Source organism: Vicugna pacos, chromosome 3, assembly GCF_048564905.1.
Source record: "Vicugna pacos chromosome 3, VicPac4, whole genome shotgun sequence".
Taxonomy (NCBI): Eukaryota; Metazoa; Chordata; class Mammalia; order Artiodactyla; family Camelidae; genus Vicugna; species Vicugna pacos.
Window position 1 is genome coordinate 13551120 of NC_132989.1, and position 20934 is coordinate 13572053.

The 20934-nt window shown below is 45.4% G+C and overlaps 1 protein-coding gene across 8 annotated transcripts in view; it reads right to left on the minus strand.

The window, feature by feature from the left end:
- Positions 1-156: 156 nt before the first annotated feature.
- The window catches only part of SLC36A1 (solute carrier family 36 member 1), a 52701-nt gene continuing 31923 nt past the window's right edge, over positions 157-20934 (minus strand). For 7 of the 8 annotated variants that reach the window (XM_072954278.1, XM_072954273.1, XM_015248448.3 and 4 more), the window contains 4 exons: positions 19141-19239; positions 16353-16519; positions 12871-13040; positions 157-4556 (listed from right to left, as the gene is read on the minus strand). In XM_072954278.1, the coding sequence (XP_072810379.1) occupies positions 4285-4556; positions 12871-13040; positions 16353-16519; positions 19141-19239 (708 nt within the window). In that variant the 3' untranslated portion in view covers positions 157-4284. Of the gene's footprint in view, positions 4557-12870; positions 13041-16352; positions 16520-19140; positions 19240-20934 lie in introns of those variants that run through there. The other variant, XM_072954304.1, reaches the window with a different exon arrangement.

Here is a 20934-nt window from a genome sequence, read left to right on the forward strand (position 1 = left end):
GGGGACTCTCAGTTCCACGGATGGTTCTACTGTTTGCGCTATTCTCCTGGATGAGCTCTGGGACATAAACTTGAAACATTTTGACCTAAAATCTAATAAAGAGATTGGAGTGACATTAAAAAAAAAAGTAAAAACAAAGACACAGACTTCAACCTCTCGAAAATAAAAAATAAAATTCATTTATTAAGGAAAAATTTAACACATGATCCGTGTGCAGAATCCCAAACAAGATCTTCTACAAGCTCCTGCAAAGCCCACATCTCTGTACGTACCATGTGGGAAACACACATCCATGGAGACACAGAGCATACACAGGACTGTCCAGTTATCAAGACCTGCTGGACAGGAGTTTTTCATATTCCTCTTATTCACACATCCACTGACATGTTTTACAATAGTCACATAATTTTACCGTTCAGTAAGACAAAATAGCTTCCACAGCATTACTTTGACTGAAACAAAAGAACACGGCTTACAATAGGTACCCTCCACCTCACTCCCCCACCGTGATTCTGGCAACCGCATATCAGCACCATTTACGTCCCCTGGCCAGGAAAGGACACAGCGTCCCAAAGGATAGAGAAGAAATGCCACAGGCTGATATCAGAGAAAACAGCCTTGCAACCAGCAGAACCAATTGCCTAAAAGTATCGACCGTTATTTCAAAGACAAACCATACCCTCTCCTTTTCCCTGAATGGTCTCAGAGATGTGTGATGTCCTTTGGAAACATTACCTCTAAGGCAGACTTGGAGCCGACTCTGAATCACCAAGTCGTGCCACCTGCACTTTGTGTCTCGTTTGTGAAAAAGCAGCTTGCGTTCTGACCGGGGCCGAGCTAGGGCTCCCCCCTAACATCCAATCAGCCACGAGATACAGCCCGCTGACACAGATCCCCTTGGGGTGAGTGGTCAACAGAGGGAGCTGTAAACAGACATAAACTGAGACTGTCCACTTTCAAAAAACATGAGGTAAACATGTAGTGTTAAATAGAGAGGATATACTATATTTCAGGAGGGAGAGATTTAAGAAGAGAAAAGCAAGACAGGAGCACAGGGAGGGAGAAAAGATTTTCCTAATGTACCTGTGTGGGATCATCACTTTAATACAGCTGATAAAGCTGCAAATTTTACCTTTCACAGGGTTAGAGAGGGAATGGTGAGCATCAGCCAGTGAATTTGGCTGGAGAGGTGAGCGATGGAGGAGGCGGGTGTAAGTGGCAGGTTCTAGGTGAAGACACGCTACACGGTCACATATCTCTAGCCAGGCTCTGTGTAGATGAAGGGCTCCTAGCAGCTGGATAGCAGCACAATATAAATATAAATAATGCCACTTGTGAAACGTACAACTGTTAGGCGAATGAAACAGAAGATGCCAGGTCATGCTGTGGCCAGCAAGTACCTGCATTTAAGGAGAGGTATATCACCTATAGGGAGTTGGAAACCTGGTCCCAATAGTGGTATTTGCAGGAGAGAACACGGGGCTCTGAGAAGCCATCTCCAGGCTGATGGGAATCTGGGGTTGCCCTGGGGAGCCTGGAGATGGACACAGAGCCGAACAGTACTGGGCCAGAAAACCCCTCGGTTGGTCTTTGGTCTGGGAGATGTGGCCTCACACTCCTGAAAGGCCTTCTGCTGCTCCCTGATCAGTCATCTGAATACGCTGGGGCTTCTTCACCAGGGATCAGAGCAGGGCCCAGGGAGAGGTGGGGTAGCTGGTCCCTAACAAGCACTGGAAAGAAACCAGGGAGGGCTCCCTGGCTGAGAAGCCCATGAATAGCAGAGGAGTAAGGGTTGACCCTTTACTTGACACCTAATCGCTGTGCAACCACACTAGCAGGAAGTTCCCCATGGGGTCCCCCTTGCCTGGGTCTCCTGAAGACAGGTGATCCGGCTATTAAAGCAGCAAAAGCACAGAAAAGCGATCAAACAGGGTGAAGCCCAGGCCAAACTGTCTTCCCGAAGTGCCAGAGCTAGAGCTGTCTCTCCTACACACGATGGTCCCTGGGCAGAGGCCCTGAAGCAACAGACCTGGAGCTGGATGACCTCAACACTATGCTGTCCAGTCCTCAGTTCCCAGCATCACAGTCCCAATCTCACGACCCGCCTGGACCGGGCTGCCTCAAACAGCTCCCTGAGTGCACAGAAGCTCCACTGAGGATGCTGTGGGCAGGACACATGTCTGACTCCCTTCTGCTGGCCCACACCTTCTCACTGAAAACAACCCTGCTGACCACTGTGGAGAGACAACTGGAGCCCGGGCTCGCAAACAGGAGATGACAGTTCTTGAACCCACTTCAGTAACTTCTAAGCCTGAGGCTTCAAAGGGCAAGGCCACTGCAACCTCCAGTTAGAGCCCTGGTCATGTAAGCACCCGGTAGTGACCACCAAAGAGCGGAGAGCGTGGATGAAAAGTACCATTTTCCTAAGGGAAACCAAGCCACCAATGATTGCATCTTTTGAAGTTAATAAATTATTAGATAGCTCAGGAGTCACTGCTATGAGAAAGTCTGGCTTTGGAACAGAAGAAAAAGAAAAAGCAGGGGCCACAGGAGTGGGTCACAGCCCTTAGGAGTTTTGGTGAAACACAAAAACAGAACCCGATAAAGTTGCGCTGCTCTCCCAGACTTTCAGGTACGTGAGAGCCTGGTGGCAGGGCTGGAGGACAGCAGGACTCTGTTACATGTGCATGAACACCTACACACACAGACACATAAACCGCTCAAGAGACGGAGAATTAGTGAACGCTCTTCTGCAATCCTTCTCACACCGCGAAGGGAGGAAAGGCAGCCCAAACCAAGGCAATGCACCTTCCTCTGCCTTCTCCGCAGTTTGTTCCCAAACCTGAAGGCTGACCTTGAGGTGACTCAGCCCTGAGGCTATTTCTTTTCTGATACCCAGGGAGGCAAGCGGGGGTGGGGGGGGCAAGCGGGAAGGGAAGAATAAGGGCACCATTAGTGTTCAGAACACAGGAGACCGAAGTCCCACCCAACCAAGTGGTTCCTTTAGAAATCCAGGTCCTGGAGGCAGCCGGAGGCGGGGCACTGTTTCCACCCCACCCTCCAGGAATTGTAAACAACCGAGCACCACTCTTAGTGTTGGATGCACACTGGCCTTATCTTCTCCACGGCAGGAGTCTGGCGGTCTTCCCAGCATGAGGGCAACTGGATGCAGCCATCCAGTTTGTGTGTCAAGGGCTGAGGCAGGGAAAACAGGCCTGAACGCACAAAGTAACCATTTCATAAGTCTCCTGTGGGGAGAAACACACCCAATGTGGCCATCCTTCCCCTCAGCCTCGTGTGTCGGCATCTCCTGTGTCCCTCGTGCTTTCCCAGGAGGAAACCAGGCTGGTCTGTGGGGAGGCAGAGTTCGTGGCTCCCCACAGAGGTCCACACATTGGTGATCCCGATTAAAACCCCTGGGGTACTCGGCAGAGGGTGCTGAAGGCCTAAGCAGACGTCTCCTGGAGGAAGGTCTTCTCAGCAGGAAAAGCTAAGGAAGGGTTTACTGAGAAAGGAACAATTCACAGTAACCCCAGATCTCGAGACAGAGTCTAAAAACAGAAGCTAATTTTAAATAAGATGTAAATATTTTCCATTTTGGCAGCACACGGTGTCTTCCAGGAGCTAGAGCGACTAAGAAAACAGTATTATGACCCACATGAGGAATTTGGAGAAAAGAAGGTATTGTCCAGGGTCACAACAAGCCAGAGAGAACAAAGGCTAAAAACTCCAGCTTTGGGGGCTGGTTTTAAACTACTAAGTAGGCTCCATTACTAGGTGGAGACTTGAATCAGTAGGAGAATACTGAGGTAAAATATTTGGGAGAGAGATAAGAGATAGGCCCGGCTTTGTAAAGAGGGAGTATTCCCTCTTACTTCACCTAGGCCTGGCCCAGGAAAGGGGAAAACATGAAGTTGGAGACATGAAAAATTGTAAATAAAGTGAGCTGTGCAACAGGAATAAATTGGCTGAGGGGTTAGGAGAGAGGCAGGTAGTAAGGGAGGAGGCACAATCAGGGAAAAGAGTTGAAAAGTTCTGGGTTAAAATAAGTACAAATAAACAGTAATGGCACTGCCACAAGAGGTACCTCCCACGGAGCTGCTGTCCACCCTTTCAGCTGCCCTCAACCCTACCTGGCCCAGGGTACCCTGGTGCCAGGTAGAGGGGTTCCCGCATGGCAGCCTGGCCTTTCCCCAGAGCCTGGACCCTACCTGAGGCTCTGGGGCCAGGTGCTGGGGAACATACAGGGTGCCGTGGGATGATGCAGGGAATGCACCGAGCCCGCTATGCAAAGGCACTGGTGGAGTTGATGAAGATGGGAGCGTTGCTTGGCTGGATCAGCTCGTAGATGGCCACACACGTCCCCACCACAAAGCCCACGAAGCCCAGGATGCTGATCAGGGCGTCCTTGATGATGGTGAGGGGGCTCATGCCCTCTGAGTAGTAGGTGGTGATCTCCAGGAGGGGCGGGATGATGAGGGCCAGGGCACTGCTGCTCACGGAGCCCACCAGGGAGATGACCAGGTCCAGGCGGGGGATGAGGATGGCCAAGATGCCTGCGGGAGAGAGGACATTCCTGTTCACGACTGCCCACAGCTGGAAGAGACCTCCTCACCGTTTCGCAAATTTAGCCAGTGTCCTTCTTACAGAATGCAGAGCTCCAAGGAAGCTTAGACATCATCCAGTCCAATCTCTCATTCCGCAGATGAGAAAATAGATGTTTGGAGTTGTGGCATGACCCAGGTCTCATTGCAAGGACTGGGACTGGAACCTACATTTCCCAGCTTTTCCCACTACAGTACTTGACTTCCATCTTCCTGAGGAAAAGGAATAAAATACATTCCAGGGCAGTCTGGTCCTACCAACGAAAAGTGAGTGTGGAGCAGAAAAGCAGGCAGACCTTTTCTGAGCGATGGCTCATCTTCTTACAGCTAAGGGTACCTCCAACACAAACCTCTCTGATTTGACTAGCAATAAATGAAATAGGGAAGGAAACCCCTCCTTCCTCTGGAATGATCTCACATAAATCCCACTGCAAGGAGCGTTTTCATACAAGGAAAGAAGAAGCAGGTCTGTGTGCAGGCTGACCTCGATGACCATGTCCCTGTGCAGGACAAGCTGGTGGCTCCCACCTGAAACTCAGCCCCGGGTGTATGTGAGGAAGATGGCACTGATGATAAACATGAATGGCAGCTTCGTGAGGAAATGCCAGTGGCTTCCACAGCACACCAACGCCTGCACCACTGTCCAGCTGGCCAGACGGTGCTGTTTAAAACCAAGAGGAGGAGGCTCCACTGATCACACTTATTCTAGTGCCCCCTGCTCCCACCTAACTCAGCTCTCCACTGAGGGGTGAAGGCCAATGTTTCACAACTTTATTGAGGATATTGGGCTCTGGAATTAAGCACTTGTGTTTGATCCCAGGCTTTGCCTTCAGTGATACACGGCTGCTATCCCAGTTTTCCTGTTGGCAAAATGGGAATACTAAAAGCCCCTATGTCACAGAGATGTCATGATGGTCAAAGGAGGTTAGAAAGGCACTCAACAAAAGGCCTGGTGTACAAGAGGCACAGGATACAGTTAACACTGTCATCACCAGAGCACATTGTGTCGCTCGTGGAAAGTGCATCATTAGTTCATTAGTAAGCAAATGCATTTTGATGAATTGTCTTCTCCACTGCCGGGCTCCACCTGGATATCCTGAGCACTGACACAGTGATCCAGGGCACATCTATTACCTTGCTGATCCCACGAGAGACTTACCCCTGGACACGAGGGTTTCTGTTCTGACTTCATTTCATAAAGCAAAAATGTAGGCAAACTGCTCTGAGGAAGGCGCCACACTGGGGAGCGGCCAGAACATCTTAATCCAATGTAGCTGATTTTATCCTTCAGACAGACTGTCTAAATTGATCGCTGCTTCTTTGGCTGAGCACCAGACGCAAGAAGCGGGTTGCATTTAGAGGCCGGGATTTAAGAGAGACACTTACTCTTTTTTAAAATTTTTTAATTTTAATTTTTTCCTCTTTAATATATTTTCATTGAAGTAAACAAACTTATGGTTGCCAGAGGGGGAAGAGGGTGGGAAGGCATAAACTGCGAGTTTGAAATTTGTAGATACTAACCAATACATATAAAATAGATAAACAAGAAATTTATACTGTGTAGCACAGAGGAACAATTTAAACTGGAATACCACTCCCTGCAGTAACAAGGAAGCATGTGGGAACCAAGGTTCAGCGGAGTCCTGTCACCTGTCTCACACTTAGTCTGCAGCTGTGTTGTCTGATAAGACCGCAGTCACCAGCTATTCAAGTTTAAATGAATTCAGTTCCCCATTCACACTGGCCATACTGCAAAGATTCAACAGCCTGTGCCTAGTGGCTACTGTCCTGGACAGCACAGATCCAGAACACTTCCATCATGGCAGGACACCTACTGTCTAGTGGACAGCACTGGGAAGTGTCCACTCACTGGGCTGAATTTGCCTCAGCTCCATGGAGACATAATTCCACAACATTATTGTCACCCCCATGGAAAGAGAGGTCTGAAGAGGTTAAAGGACAGAAAGTGACAGAGCTGGGACTAGAATCCAGGACCTCCAGCCCCTGGTACAGTCACATCAGAAACCTGATGAGGAAGAAAATACAGAATTATATGCACAGAGGAAGGAGGACAGGGCATCTGGCTGATGAGCAGAAAGATTCTGTCTGTGAAGAACTAGGGGAGGCAGGTATCAGGTTAGCTTTCCCAGGGCTGCACCACAATCGTTTGGTAGAGAATCGGGTATACAGTCAGCCCTGACCCTTCTCTGCTTTGTAAAGGACACCAGACAAGGGTTATGAAGCCTGATAACAAAAGGGGATACAGAAAAAAAGTGAGTCTCAGATCTGCCTTTGCCGTCCAGGGTGTTACAGCCCGGGGGCGGTCCTTCCTCTTTCTTTCTCCTAGTATTCAACCATCATGGCAACAACAACCTGACTGCTGAGAAGCCTTCAGAAAGTCTACAAAAAGTATATGCTTTTAACTTGCTCTGCAAGTTAAAAACAGTCTGTTTCAGCCTTTAGCTATTTCTAAATAAAGAGTTGGTGATATCTGTTAAACCTTCAGTGTCGAATCTGGGGAAAAGCTGTGTTTCTAGGCTGATGACAAAATGGTGTTCTCATCATAGATAACCTAACACTCTATAAGAGATGATCTGCTGTGTGGCTTGGAATAAGACACTTGCCCTCTCTGGGGTCTGGGTCTCTCTTTGCATAATGCTTAACCACATATTGCTGGCTCGTAGATGTTCTGATTTGAATGAGTAGTGGGGTGGAAACAGAGAGGTAGCCATCAGACCAGCCGACCCACACCCAGGAGAGGCTGGTACAGGAATGTGATTAAACATACAGGCTCTGGACTCAGAACCTAGAACTCAATCCCAGCTCCACCAGTGACCAGTCAGTTACTTAACCTCTTTAAGACTCATATCCCCTACTGCTACAAAGGGGATGGTCAAATGGGATCATTGACGTAAAGAACTTGGAGTCCTATGCACATAACAAATGTTTCATAAATATTAACAAACAGAATCACCCGTCTCTGCTCAGTAGTAGGCTGAGTGTGATCCGAGGGGAAAAATGATGATCCCATGATGAGCCTCAGTTCATTCACTCATGTCGTTAAGGTGACTGTATTATACTGGACAACCGGTCAAGTCAGACTCAACTGTGCAATCTTAAGGAACAACACAATGCAGATTCAGTCACTTAAGAATATGTCCCTCAGCTCACTGCCAACTGGGAAGCACCGTGTGCTGTTCCAGAGGGGCACAGCAGAGGGATGGGATTCTACTCTTAGAAAATGTGGTTGGGCCAAAAACATAGCTTCTCGTCCACCTGGTTTTGTATCGTTAAAGGGAATGTGAGTTATTCCTCCTGGTCCGTAGGATGCTTCAGTTCACTCAGGAGAATGGAGGCCTTTATCAGACAATGAGCCCCAGGAGGAGGCCTGCCCGGCCCCTCCCGGTTCTGAGTCTGTTCTCTCCTCTCCCTCTCTCACATTGGCCTGGAGGACAGATGGGCACTTCACGATAAGAGTTCAGTGAAGTCACATGTATCTCCACTCCGATAAGAATTAAGTGAAAACAGAAACAGAAGCTGATGTGATCAGAATCTTTTCTCAGATTGGAGGAGATGTTCCATTTCACCATGGCATTTCAAGAGCAATCTAAAAACTTGTACTTTCTTTTTCTCTAACAGACATACAAGATAAGTATGCTTAACACAAATGTCCTTAATAGATATATTTTTTAAGGGGTAAAACTTTTCTCTTAAAGCCAGGACCACAGGGCTGCAAAGGGAGGACCCTCTTCCTGTCCTAGCTGGACCGGATACACAGCTGAACCCTAAACTCTGACATTGGAGAAAGATAATGGGGGCAGAAGGCAGGAAGAGTGAGCCTCCCGCTAATACACTAGGGGAAGAGGAAGAGAAAGGGACCCAAACCAAGGGCTCAATAGCCAAGATGTCTGCTTGCCACCAGGCAAAATGAGGCAAACTAGTTTTAATAGTTCCAGAGGTGGGACTCGGGTACTTAGGAAAGGTATGGGAGCAACTAAAACCTCTTCCAGCACTAAATGTCTTTATTTCATGAGTTAAAGGCCTCTAGAAGAGAAACTCAAGGGGACAGAGATCTGAGGAAGCAGCCAACTGGGAACACCCTCTCCCAACTCCCCCACAAAAAAAGCACCTCCCAAAAAAGACAGCAGACTCCCCTTGGGCAGTTCCACAGCCCTCCACAGCAGCCTAGCTGTGGCATGTACAGAAAGGGGGTACTGAGGACAACCAGACCACATGATTAGTCAAGAGGCTCCAATGGTATTACAAAACATCTTCCCGTTGGGCTAAGAGACCTGAAAATGTGACCTTTTAACTGCTGAAACAGCACAAGGCCAACGGCCAGTTTCAGAAGTGACTGGGATTCTGGAGTCTGTGGTTTTAGACCAGCAACAGACAGAGCTGACTTCTGCACAAGAGAAGAGAAAGCACTTAAGAGAAAACAAGCACACACTGACAGAAATGGCTTGAACACTTACATCTCCTGTGTCGAGAAGTGCTTTCTCCTGTTTATTAAGATCAATGCTGGCACAGCCCACCTGTGTGACTCTTAAATGGCTAGAAATCTGCCTTTAAAATTAATGTCTTGGACAGAACATATAATTTCATTTAACGGGAGTATAAATTTAGAAAAATACAAAAGCCATGCAACCTATATGTCCATCATTAAAGGAGTAGTTTATCAAATATGATCTCCCAATAAAATGGAATCTCACGTGGTCACAAATATATTTACAAAAGATATGTATATTCATGATGTGATTTTTAAATAAAACACGAAGGACAAGGTTACGTGTATACTGTGATTGCAACTATTTGTAAAAAGCATCCATGAGAATTAACACAGAAGATAAAATGCAAAAAAAAAAAATTTAAGGCAGTGGGATACTGGGAATTTCTTCTTCACTTACTCCAGATCTAGACTTTCTTCAAATGTTTTTATATTAACTTTCTCTTTTCGAGCAATATTTCAGTAGAAACTAAAAATTAGGCTCAAAGTCGTAGTTAGGCATGAAGGCAAGCGTAGGGATCAGATCCCCTTGGTCCCTTACAGCTGAGGCCCTGTGACAGCTCCCGCAGTGGGGAAGGGGGCACAGTGTGCAGCTAACAAATGCTGCTGTCCTTTTACTTTGTAGTTGCAAAACTGAGACGCCTGAAAAGTCAAAAAGAGTTGAGAAGCCACTATTTGGACTTGGAAGCTTCATGCTTGAAAGTGTATGGCTGCTTGGAATGTTTTACATTCCAGTCTAAACAGGCTTCTTAACTGAGATGGCTTTATTGTTACTGCATCTTCAACAATAGGTTTGTGCCATTCTCATACTTAACTGAAGTAAATCGTTTCATGTGGCAAATGGCACAGAGAATCAGTACAAATCTCTGAGGGACAGGTTAGTGCCTCAAGGAATCCAAAGAAACTACTCTTTCTACACCTCTGGCCTCCCCCAGGTGGAGCCAGCTGCTCCAGCTTCTTCTACACAAAGCTCTGGACATAAGGTGAGCTGCTCAGTCTGCGTGTCCACACATATGGGCTGGAAGTAAATACTGTCCCATACAAAACCAGAACAAAATAAGCACCAATCTCTGATGTGCGTATTTTCCCGTCCTCTCCTCTCCAGCAGCGTGAAATTGAGCATCAAAAAGTAGACACAACCATCTTTAGGGGACGGGGAAGAGTGGTAAGAAAGTTGAATTCCAAGTGGAAAAAAAAATGAGGCTGGACCAAATTCTCCTGCTTCCCTTGGAGATGGAGGGTGAGGAAGAGGAAGAAAAGTTGGAGGAAAGACAAAAAATCCCGAATATCAGTAAAACAAGCTGCCATTAAAGTTTATGGGAATAACTGAAAACAATCAGCTATATCAAAGATCTAAAAGCATATGCCAATTAACCTTCTGCAAAAGGATCTGAAGGTACAGAGAAACAAAAACAAAATGAACTCACATAAATGCAATTAAGTTGGTGCTATAGTGAAATGTATCTCTTGAATCCCACAGTCACTTCAAAGTCTCCAGGGAAAGCAAGAGAAGCCGAGTGCTCAGAGATGAAGAGGCTGCACCCTTTAATAGGATAACACTGCAATGCTAAGTCACAACAGATCACAGGAGAAGGGGAAAAACAACCCAAAGCACTTGAAGATCAAAAGCAGCTTGTGCCCTTTGAGAGTCATACTGCAGAAGGGAGGTGAGACCCACAGACAGTGCTAGGAATAGCGGAGCGAAAACCAAGAGGCATCTAAGGATAGCAATGAGGTCTATGAATCAGAGACTGCTGGCTCCTGCAGGGCTCAGTGGAGAGGATCCTGGCAGGAAGTGAAACATATGCTCCTGAAGGCTGAGCCAGGCTTGAGAAGAAATCGGGGCAGTGAGAGGAGTCAGGGCCAGCTCGCCGCTCCAGCTCTTCTGGCAGGCACAGCACATTTTATCCAGAAGACCTACTTTCTCTAGAGGAACCACTTTGAAACAAAGCCCATTATTTGAACTATCCCTGTCCTTTCTTCCAACACCCCCTGGATTCAAGAATTAGGGCCCTGAGGTTTGACCTTATGAAGACTTGTCACATGGAAACTGTCTCCTCAATACTCAGACTTAACCCATTCACAGAGGAAACATATGCATTTGATCAAAGTATCCAGAGTTGCCAGCAGGATTCAGGAGTAAAATTGAGAGTCCAAGCATCCTATCTTATCACACATTAAGTTAATTTACTAGAAAAGTAAGTTAGCTCACATTCCTTTCTTTTCAGTCGCTCTAGGGCAGCAGTGGCCTGCAGGCAGCCCAGGTCACTGGGTCAGTTGCAGAGTGGGCTGTTTTATAAGCTGGTCTAGAAGGGAGCTGGAAGGGTGGCCAAATACAGGCTATAAGAAATCAGATTCTTGGTTTCCATCAGCTCCCTGGGGCTGGAGAATCCAAGGTGTACACCCTTTGCCCCGCTTCTACCCAGGTCCTCTCTGTAAGACATCTTCAGCAGGAGAGCTGCCCAAGATTAAATCAGAAGATCAAGGGAAGGCCCTTTGTTCCTCATCTCCAGTCAGTTCTTTCTACACAGATCCAGGATGCTGAACTTCCACCTCCTGTCCTAGAAGTAATATGAGGTAGACAACTGCAGGTGGCCCAAGGAGGTCCATTCTGGGATGGGCGCTAGTATGCTCCCCACGTTTGCTGTGGTGGAAGGAAAGGATGACAGCCTCTTGCCAGCCCTGCTCTTGCTAACAGGCAACCAATACAGTCATTTCTGACTTTCCAGACGATGAACATATGCTAGATAACTTTCACATCATTTATCCCTAAAACACTCCATTTTGGTTCAATCAAAAAGTCATACAGACCTATATTTATTCCAAAAACTGGGAATTTTTCCAGAAGCTTGGACTGGATAATTTAAGGAAAATCCCAGTGAAGTCTTAATATGATAAGCAAAGATGTTTCTTTTCCCAAAAGAATAAAATAAAATAAAAGCCTAATATAGTCAAAAAAAAAAAAAAGACATCTCTAATTCAAGCATTTCAATTTGGAAAGAAATTTCAAAATTACCTAGAAATTTAAATTAGATATTATAGACCAATTTATTCAGAGGTTCTCTATTCTATCAACTCACAGAAGCTGTCCCTCCCCCAAAAAGAAAAATTTATTTTTATTTTTAAATTTATACCAGTTTTAACCAACAGCAAATAGGGTGATATCTCTAAACTCATACTCCTGGGTGTATGGTCAGGGAAGAGGAATAAAACACAAAGTGATAAATCAAACACCTGGGCTAATCAATAAACATTTTCTAAGAAACATTTAGTAAGACCAAAACCCCAAAATGTCTAGAATAGTATCAAACAGTCTCAAAATGAAATCCAAGGAACAGATTGTCACCCTGGAAACAAAATTATTTGAAAAAAACAAATAAATATAAACCCACTACCAAAGTAACCTATAGTCCTCATTATGCATATGGGTTAAACAGCTTTCTTTGAGACTTTTGCCATATTTCATATGGAACAGTTACTGCACATGTTTACTATGAATTACGACCATCGCCATCACATTTTAGGCCACATCTATAAATAAACCGCTGCTCTCATTCCAGCGTCCTTTAGAGAACACCCATAATCAGTTCATTCCCTCTGTGGACGTGCCTCAACTGTGAAACAGACGGCGCACCAAGTTTTCTGTTCACAAAACACTGGCCGTTTCACTACAACACAAGCTCTCGCTCGTGAAAGCCCCAAGGACTAGGTGCCCTCTCAGAAAAAACAGACCAGGCAATGACCTGGTCTTCTACTCACACGTCAGGCAGACCAGCATGGTGCGCACGGACAGGTCTATCAGCAGCTCACAGTGCTCGGGCACACGGGCCACGAAGAAGGGGACGATGATCTCGGCCGGAACGTAGAACTGGAGGGCGTAGGTGAAGAAGATGCCGATGGAGTAGAGCAGCTTAACCGACTGGTAGAGCCTGCAGATAGAGCCGAGACACAATCAGAGCCACTCCATGCGCTCATATACCAGCAGTCAGAGTGCAAAATGGTCCGGTGGCAATTTGGCTATATGTATCCAAGTTACAAACACATGTGTCCTTTGGACTGAGCCACTTTGGGTCTAGGGATTTATGTTGCTACAGGGGTAGGGGAATAGCTCAGTGGTAGTAAGCATGCTGGAGGTCCCAGGTTCAATCCCCAGTACCACCATTTAAAGAAAAAAATTTTTTAAGGTCACTGCAGCATCATTTAAGTCTTAAAGACTAAGAGTTTAAATTTTAATCAGTGGGGAACTGGCTAAATAAATTACAGCACTCCCATACAGCTGTTAAAAAGGAAGAGACAGAATTCCAGGTACTAATACAGAACTAGCTCCATAAAATGCGATGAAAAGAAAAAACCATGAAGCAGAATAGTGTCAATAGTGCGCTACCAACTGTCCAAGAAAGAAAACAGAGGGAAAAACACTCTCCCTCATACACACACATGCATGTGACATTCTTACATACATCAAATCTCTCCAGTAGGAAACACAAAAAAATGGTAATATGGTTGCCTCTGAAGTGGAAAACTGTAGAACTGGGAACCTGGAGAGGCAAGTGGAAACTTCACATTTCTAGTATGCCTTTTTTGAACATTTATAAACTTTTCCACAGGTATACATCCTCTCAAAAATAAAAACAATTAAAGATACAAATTAAATGTAACAAGTCTATTTATAATCCTTTCCATCCAAGACATTGCTCCCTAGAATCAGATGGCGACCACACATGACCAAAAGGCAGGACCACAATCCATTTTCCCACTCCACTATGGCCACCATCCTACCACTGCTTCATGGGCAGCTTCTCAGGGAGACTGTCAGTCACCATAGGATAGCTCTGTCTTATCCCAGGCCTAGGACTGTGCAGAGTAGAAAGTAAGTCTGATTGATAAGCACTAGTTTAATGATCTGACATCATCATTAAAGAGAAAGTCACCTTGCTCCTAAGCAAAGCCCTACTTCAAACAAGACTCTTGTACATAATGGAGCGAGAAACAGTAGCCTCCTTCCCTTGTTGGAAATCTATTTAAAAACAGTCATTATATTGTGCATGATGTGCACTGAATTCCTCTGTGGTTGAACTTAATACCCAAAAGATGTTCTAATGCTATAAAGCAGGAAGACACCCTGGGAGAGGCTGAGATTGACAAAAGGTCTTATTTGCTCCAAGGATAGATAATAAAAACTCTTTGCAAAAAAACCAGCAGGTGGCTCTATAATTAAATCCAGTGCAGCACTAAAGCCTCCTGGAGTGCTGGGAAGTCTGGAATCAGGATAGTCACCTGATGGGACGGCCAAATAAGCCTCATCTGATTGGAGGCAGAAAGATTAGGGCAGCTGGGTTTGGAATATCAGAGGAAAGATGACAGATGCTCAGCTGTGGCTTCAGATTATGTGGACTGCTTCTGCTTCTCCTCATCTATTTATCTCCAGTTATGCCGAGCTACCACCTGATTCTTCTCTCTTGAAAGGTCAGGGACATTGGGAAATTTAAAAGCAGACATCAAAAGAATATGAAAACAAATATACGTACGTTCATGTATGACTGAAGTATTATGCTGTACACCAGAAATTGACACAACATTGTAAACTAACTGTGTTTCAATAAAAAATATATATTAAAAAATAAAAATAAAATAAAAGCAGCCATCAGAGGGAAAGAGAAAGACTTTCTGAAAACAATGGCCCATTTCAGGCTACTGTCTGGCTGGCTAAACAACAAACCTAGTTAGTTCCCAGAGCCCGGTGGAATAGGGTGTCCTGTGCTAAGTACTGATACTACTGAAAAACCATTTTTCTCAATTTTCTCAATCTGTCCTTGCACAATGCCTCACAGATCAGAGCTGTAAAACACACACAGGCAGGTCAAGCAGGCCAGCCTGAAAGGTTACGGTGATCCCCAGGGCACTTGACAAGCTTCTCAGCATCTGCTCACAGACGCTCTCTGCAATGAAGTTCTAATCTTCCGAACAGAACTGCTAGGACACCTCCTCTGACAACCACCATTTTAGGAAGCATTTAAGTATGTCGAGGTGTCTCCCTACAATACAGCAACCAAGACTTAGGGAAAGTGAGATGCAAAAGGGCTCCTGACCCACCCTGGCCCACGGTGAGAAGCTCCACCTGCACATGGAGTGGATGACAGCCAAGGAACAGACACAGCGGAAGCTGGGAACCAGGACGGTTTGTCCTCCTCTCTGCCCATCTATTTGGAATGATTCAAGGTCAGTGGACTACTCACTTGGCCTCTGTAGGCTCAGATCTCCAGGGAGAAATGGCATATTAGTCAGCTGATCAACCAACCCACAGAGCATAGTCTCCACTGGAACGACTCATCCCAACAAAGCATCAAGCTCAGGGCAGCATCCTACTTCTCCATCGTAGCAGCACATATTACAAAGCTCACGCATGTCCTGTGATCTTCATGACACTCCTGGCAAGAAGAAATGACTGTTCCTGGTTCCCCGGAAGGGGGAATTGAGGCAGTGAGGAGCTGTGATTTGTACAAGGCCACAGAGCAGGGACATGGCAAGATCACCTCTATCCTGTGCCCAGTGACTTCCTGAAAAACCTCTCCTCATTTATAAATGCTCAGTCTCACTGCTTAGTCTCCTGTCATTCAAAAATCTTCTACTAGGTTTTGATCGTGGAGAACTAGATGTCTGCTGCCCTCAGAGCTTACAGCGTGGAGAAATCACAGTACAGGTAAACATTCAACTACAACAGAATGGAATAAGAATTAGGACAGGATCCTAACGGGATCCCATGGGAGCAGAGAGAAGCAATAGCCTAGGCTTGAAGTTGCAGCTGGTCAGTGAGACATCAGAGAAGTTTCTCAAACAGAGGCTAAGCCTTCCGGCTGAGCAGGAATTAGGTGGGGGTGGGGCTAAAGCCTGAGCGGCCCTGACTGCATAGAAGAGTTTTGTCTTTATCATAAGAGCAAAGGGAAGCCTTTGAGCCTTCTCAAGGAGGAAGCATGTGACTGGACTGAGTGTTAGATGGCTCACACGGGTAATGGAGGAGAACAGATTTTGAGAGAGAGTCAGACTCGGGCAGGGAGACCAGCCAAAAGGCTTTTTGGGCAGCCAGGGAGGGACGGTGCTGGGCTGGGGGCTGGTGGCCAGACTGGGCTAAAGTGAAGCTGACTAATTTAAGAAATAAGGAAGAGGGAACATACACATGCTGACCCTCACTAATTTTTTGAAAAAAATCCGGCGCTCCCAGGCTTCCATCCCCCCCCACATACCAACAGTTGGGCAGGTTGAGAGTTATGCTGCCTTGGATATTTGCTCCAAATTGCAGGTACCCCAGACTCCCCAGGCTGATGTACAGGGCCATGACAATAGCCATTCCCACATAGAGGATGAGTGAAAATTTCCGGGGATCCTTCATTTTGTTTTCAAGGGGCAGAACCTAGGAGAGTAGTGAGAGAGGAGAAAGCACAGAATGAAGCAGTGTTAAAGGCCAAAACAAAACAACACATAATATTCTCAGAAGAAGAGTAACTACGCTATCCCCGGAATTCCCCCAAAGGCATTGTCACGTCCTTTACAAGACAGACAAATGAAAGCTGTTTCATCAGAAGTTATGCTCGCCAAGTTGAGCTGGAGGAGACCTGGAGCCCACTGTCTAAGCCAGGAAGTTCTAGGAAGTAAGAGTGGGTAGGCCTGGAACCTGGGTCCTGGCGCAGGCCGGCTCTCTGCCTCCTGCTAGGAGATCCCTGTGGACTGGGAGTGCTCTTTGTCCCTCGAGTACAGATCGTGCCCACCTGGCCCAATGGGGAAGAGAGGCTGGTGTTGGCACAGCCAGCTGTACCTCACCTGAGACTACAGCTCTGCTAACCTGTCCCAAGAATGCAAAATATAGGTCATGGAAAACTGCCACTCCAGTTCCCAGAAACTGCTTCCTTACCTCACAAAGGGTGGGCACTAGCAATGACAAGTTAAACCTCCAAGTTAGAGAAACTGAGGTGCTGGGGGTGGCATGACTTAATAGAGGATCTTGGAGACTGAGAATTTTTGAGATGTATAACAAAACCCTGTTTCCAGACTCCTAATTCAAACCACTGACCCTTGGGGCCTCCATCCTCTCAGCAGAGGACTTTAACATTACCTGAAGCCAAGGAAAGGCACCTTATGAAGGCTGGGTGATATAGGGAATGGGAAAATAGCAGGTGTGAGTATGGCAATCTTCGTGATCTACTGTCAACTGCATCTGGCTGGGCTGATGAGGTAAAGCAACTCAGGCCCATGCCTAACTGTACCACCAACCGTCTTTGACCTTGTCATCATGCACGTTTTCCTTGAGGGCCTGTGACCATGAGGCAGAGTGGGCCTGAGGGTCTGAGCCAGACACATCTGGAAGATGGCAGACACCACCTGCTGCAGGCCTGGGGCTCTAGGGGGCATCATGGCTCTGTATCTCCAACTGGCCCACAGCATCCCCCCACCAGCTCAAGGGGCTCAAGCTTAAGCGGATCCACATCCACTGAGAAACAGTTTCTAAGCTTTCCTCCAGTTTCCTTCTATGCAGTCTCGGGAGCCAGAAGGTAGGACACTCATCTCCTCCAGGCCGGCCAGCCCAGGCCAGGGGTGCAAACACAGAGACAGAAAGTGAACCCACAGTGAGCCCAGCACTTTTCCCAGACTCGATGCAACAGCCCTCAGATCCAAACCAAGAGTCAAGACAGCAGTGTCTACATTGTGAAAAGAGAAAACATGGACAAATCTTGAAGTAACAGATAATGACAATTACAGAGTGACTCTGTGTCCAAGCCTCACCTAATGAAATGAAGCAAAGAACACTCTCTACCCTGTGCTGTTAGGGAAAACTGATCAATCCAGTACAATGCTTCTGAAGAACCCAGGGTCCCGGGAATCTTCCTAAACTTATTCAGCCTCTTTCCAGTCCCGAGGGCTCGGGCCCTCTTTCTCCTGCTGTAACACTGGGCCCTTCAGGCCTCCGCCCCAGCAGCAGGGAAAACATGTATGTTTGTGAATCGAGGTGAGACATTCTTCCCGGGCAATGGGAAGGCCTAAGAAACAACACAGGGGAAGTTTTAAAACCTCAGGACAATCACATCCACACAATCACTCAAAAAGCCTCCCCTGTGGTGCCAGAGCCTTAACACGTCCCATTGACACCACTAGGGCAGTTCCTCAGATTCTGACAAAAAATGTCCAGCTTCTAGGTTCTCTTAAAAGTGTACAAGGTGACAGGGAAATCAAATGGGGACAAAAAGATATTCCAGGAAAGGAGAAGTATCTTCCCATTTCCTAAGACCTTGGCCAATAGAGCTCATCATTTTCTTCAGAGAAGAATTCTAGACCTTTGTGATGAAAAACTCAAACAAAAATCAAACTAGGTACATCGAGTTACCAGATTTCTCTCTTTAGGAGAAGAATTTGGTGGAATCACAGTAACAGTGGTGGGGAAGCTGAGCTATGAGTGAAGGCTACTCATTTGCACAAGGAAAATACTGCACACCAATGTTCCAGGGCACAGAAATTATTCATACATGTATTGACTGTGCAATAAAATCAACAGTATTATTGATAAAAATAAAAATTATTAATGCTCATCATGTGTCAGGGGCCATGCAAAGCACTTTACACACACATCTCATTTAATCCTAACAACTGCTCAACACTGAACTCACTTTTCAGAAGCAAACAATGAAGGCGCTCTGAGAAGTTAGGTCCTTGCACAAGGTCACACAGCACCTCTTTGGCAGAGCTGGGCCTCACCTCAAGTCAGTCTGACTCTAGACCTTGCATTCCCAATTGCCACGCATTAATGCTGACTGCACACACAGGACATGAGTGTACATAAGAGGGGGCTTGAAGGGAAACATTCTCAAATAACATACAACTTTCAAAGGTGGAGCTAGGAAACTTGAATGGAATCCCTGAAATGCTGTTCATTAACTGTCCAGTAAGTCTCAGAAGATAATTTCGAATAGCATTTCTTCAGCATTCCTTAAAGCAGGCCTCAAGGACACCGAGAGCACCAGAGAATCCCAATGCAACTCTTACCATCCCAATGCCTTCAAATGCAAAAATGGCTGTGCCAAAGAACAGAGGGTAGGTCTTCCAGGATGCCACCAAGGGGAGGTGGGTAGGGTCTGGGATCTCCTGAAAGAGAGAAAATAAAACAGAGCAAAGGCTATACGCAGATACATGATTTCAACCCCAACCTCAGGTCAAACTTTTCCTAAATCCAAGATTCTCTGAAGGGAGAAAATCTAACACCTGACAGATGATTTGGGGTCATTTATAGCTTTTCTATTTTGTTCTTCAAGCTGAGAAAACTCTACTTGCTTTGGGGAAAGACCAGCCCAACGTACCATTAAAAACTCAAATGTTGGAGCCAGAAAAAAAAGGAATCATATTCTTTCACTAGGTAATCCCATCCCCAGAAGTATAATTCGAGTAGAAAAAAATGATCAAAATACAAAAAAAGTTGAGGAAAGCTTTTTAACAGTAAGTAATAGCAACCTAAATGTTCCCAAATAACTGAACAGTTGGTTTACTGCACGTCAACTATACCACAGAATACTATACACTATTAAAAAGTAAAACAAGAGATAACTAAGTAGTACATGAAAAACTGCTTACAAAATAATGGCGAGAAAAATGTTTTTAAAATTTACATATTCACCATAACATAACATAAACACTGCACACAAATAAAGCTGGAAGAGAAGATGGTAGATTTTTAGATGAGCTCTTTCTCTTTTTTTCTCTATTGTTCTTTCTTTTTTGAAAAAATTCTGTGAATCAATTTGAGCACTTGGGAAATATTATCAATAGGCAAACAACAGGAGTTACTGGAACATTTGGGGAAAAACAGCAAAAACAGCATTTTAAAAAGTAGGTAAATAAAAACCTATTTATATAAATAAAGTAAAAGACAATTGTTAACTGCAAGTACAATGTAAGGATGAACCTACCCAGCAGACCAATGAGCAGCAGTCCCCAGTGATGGATGGCACTGAAGGAACGGGATTCAGAGCAGGCAGAAGCTGCCTTCCTTTTAGAATCTGACTTTTTATGCCATGTGCATACATTGCTTAGCTTAAAATTTAAAACGACTTTAAAACTTCCTTTTACAATATTTTTTTAAAAAATGGGGGGGAGGGCACATAATTAAGTTTATTTATTTATTTAATGGAGGTACTGGGGATTGAACCCAAGACCTCTTGCATGCTAGGCATGCACTCTACCACTGAGCAAAAACATACCCTCCCCACCTTTTACAATACTTTAAAATTAACTTAGCTATAGAGGTATCCAGAGAAATACAGGACATGTTCTAACAGTGTGACAGAATAATATCAGAGAACAAAAAGAGATCTAATATTAATCTCTGTAATAGGTTTCTCTTTGAAAGATTTTAAAGCAATTATACTATAGTTTCCCTAAAATATAACTACTTTTTAAAATACTTCTTTTCTGAGCCCCTGCTAAGAAATCAGTTAGATCTCTTTATAAGAAGCACTTCAGTTCCTTGAATGAAGACAGCTAATAAATATTTTTGTTCTTCAATGAAACAAGAGGCTGAGATTGCCCTGTAATTATTCCTGAGTCACGGTGTAACTTAAGTTCCTGGAAACTGGAGCAATCTGTTGGTTAGTGGCTGACTACTGTCCAGGTTCATACAACAGATCAAGCTATGGTATCAGAGAAGGAATTTTAAAATACATGTGTGGGGATACCAATGTGGCTGAGACCAACAAAATGAGTTCATAATTCTACATACTTAATGACTGCTGTTGATTTATACCCCAACCAACTAAACAGAAAACGTTTAATTTGCAAAGAAACATA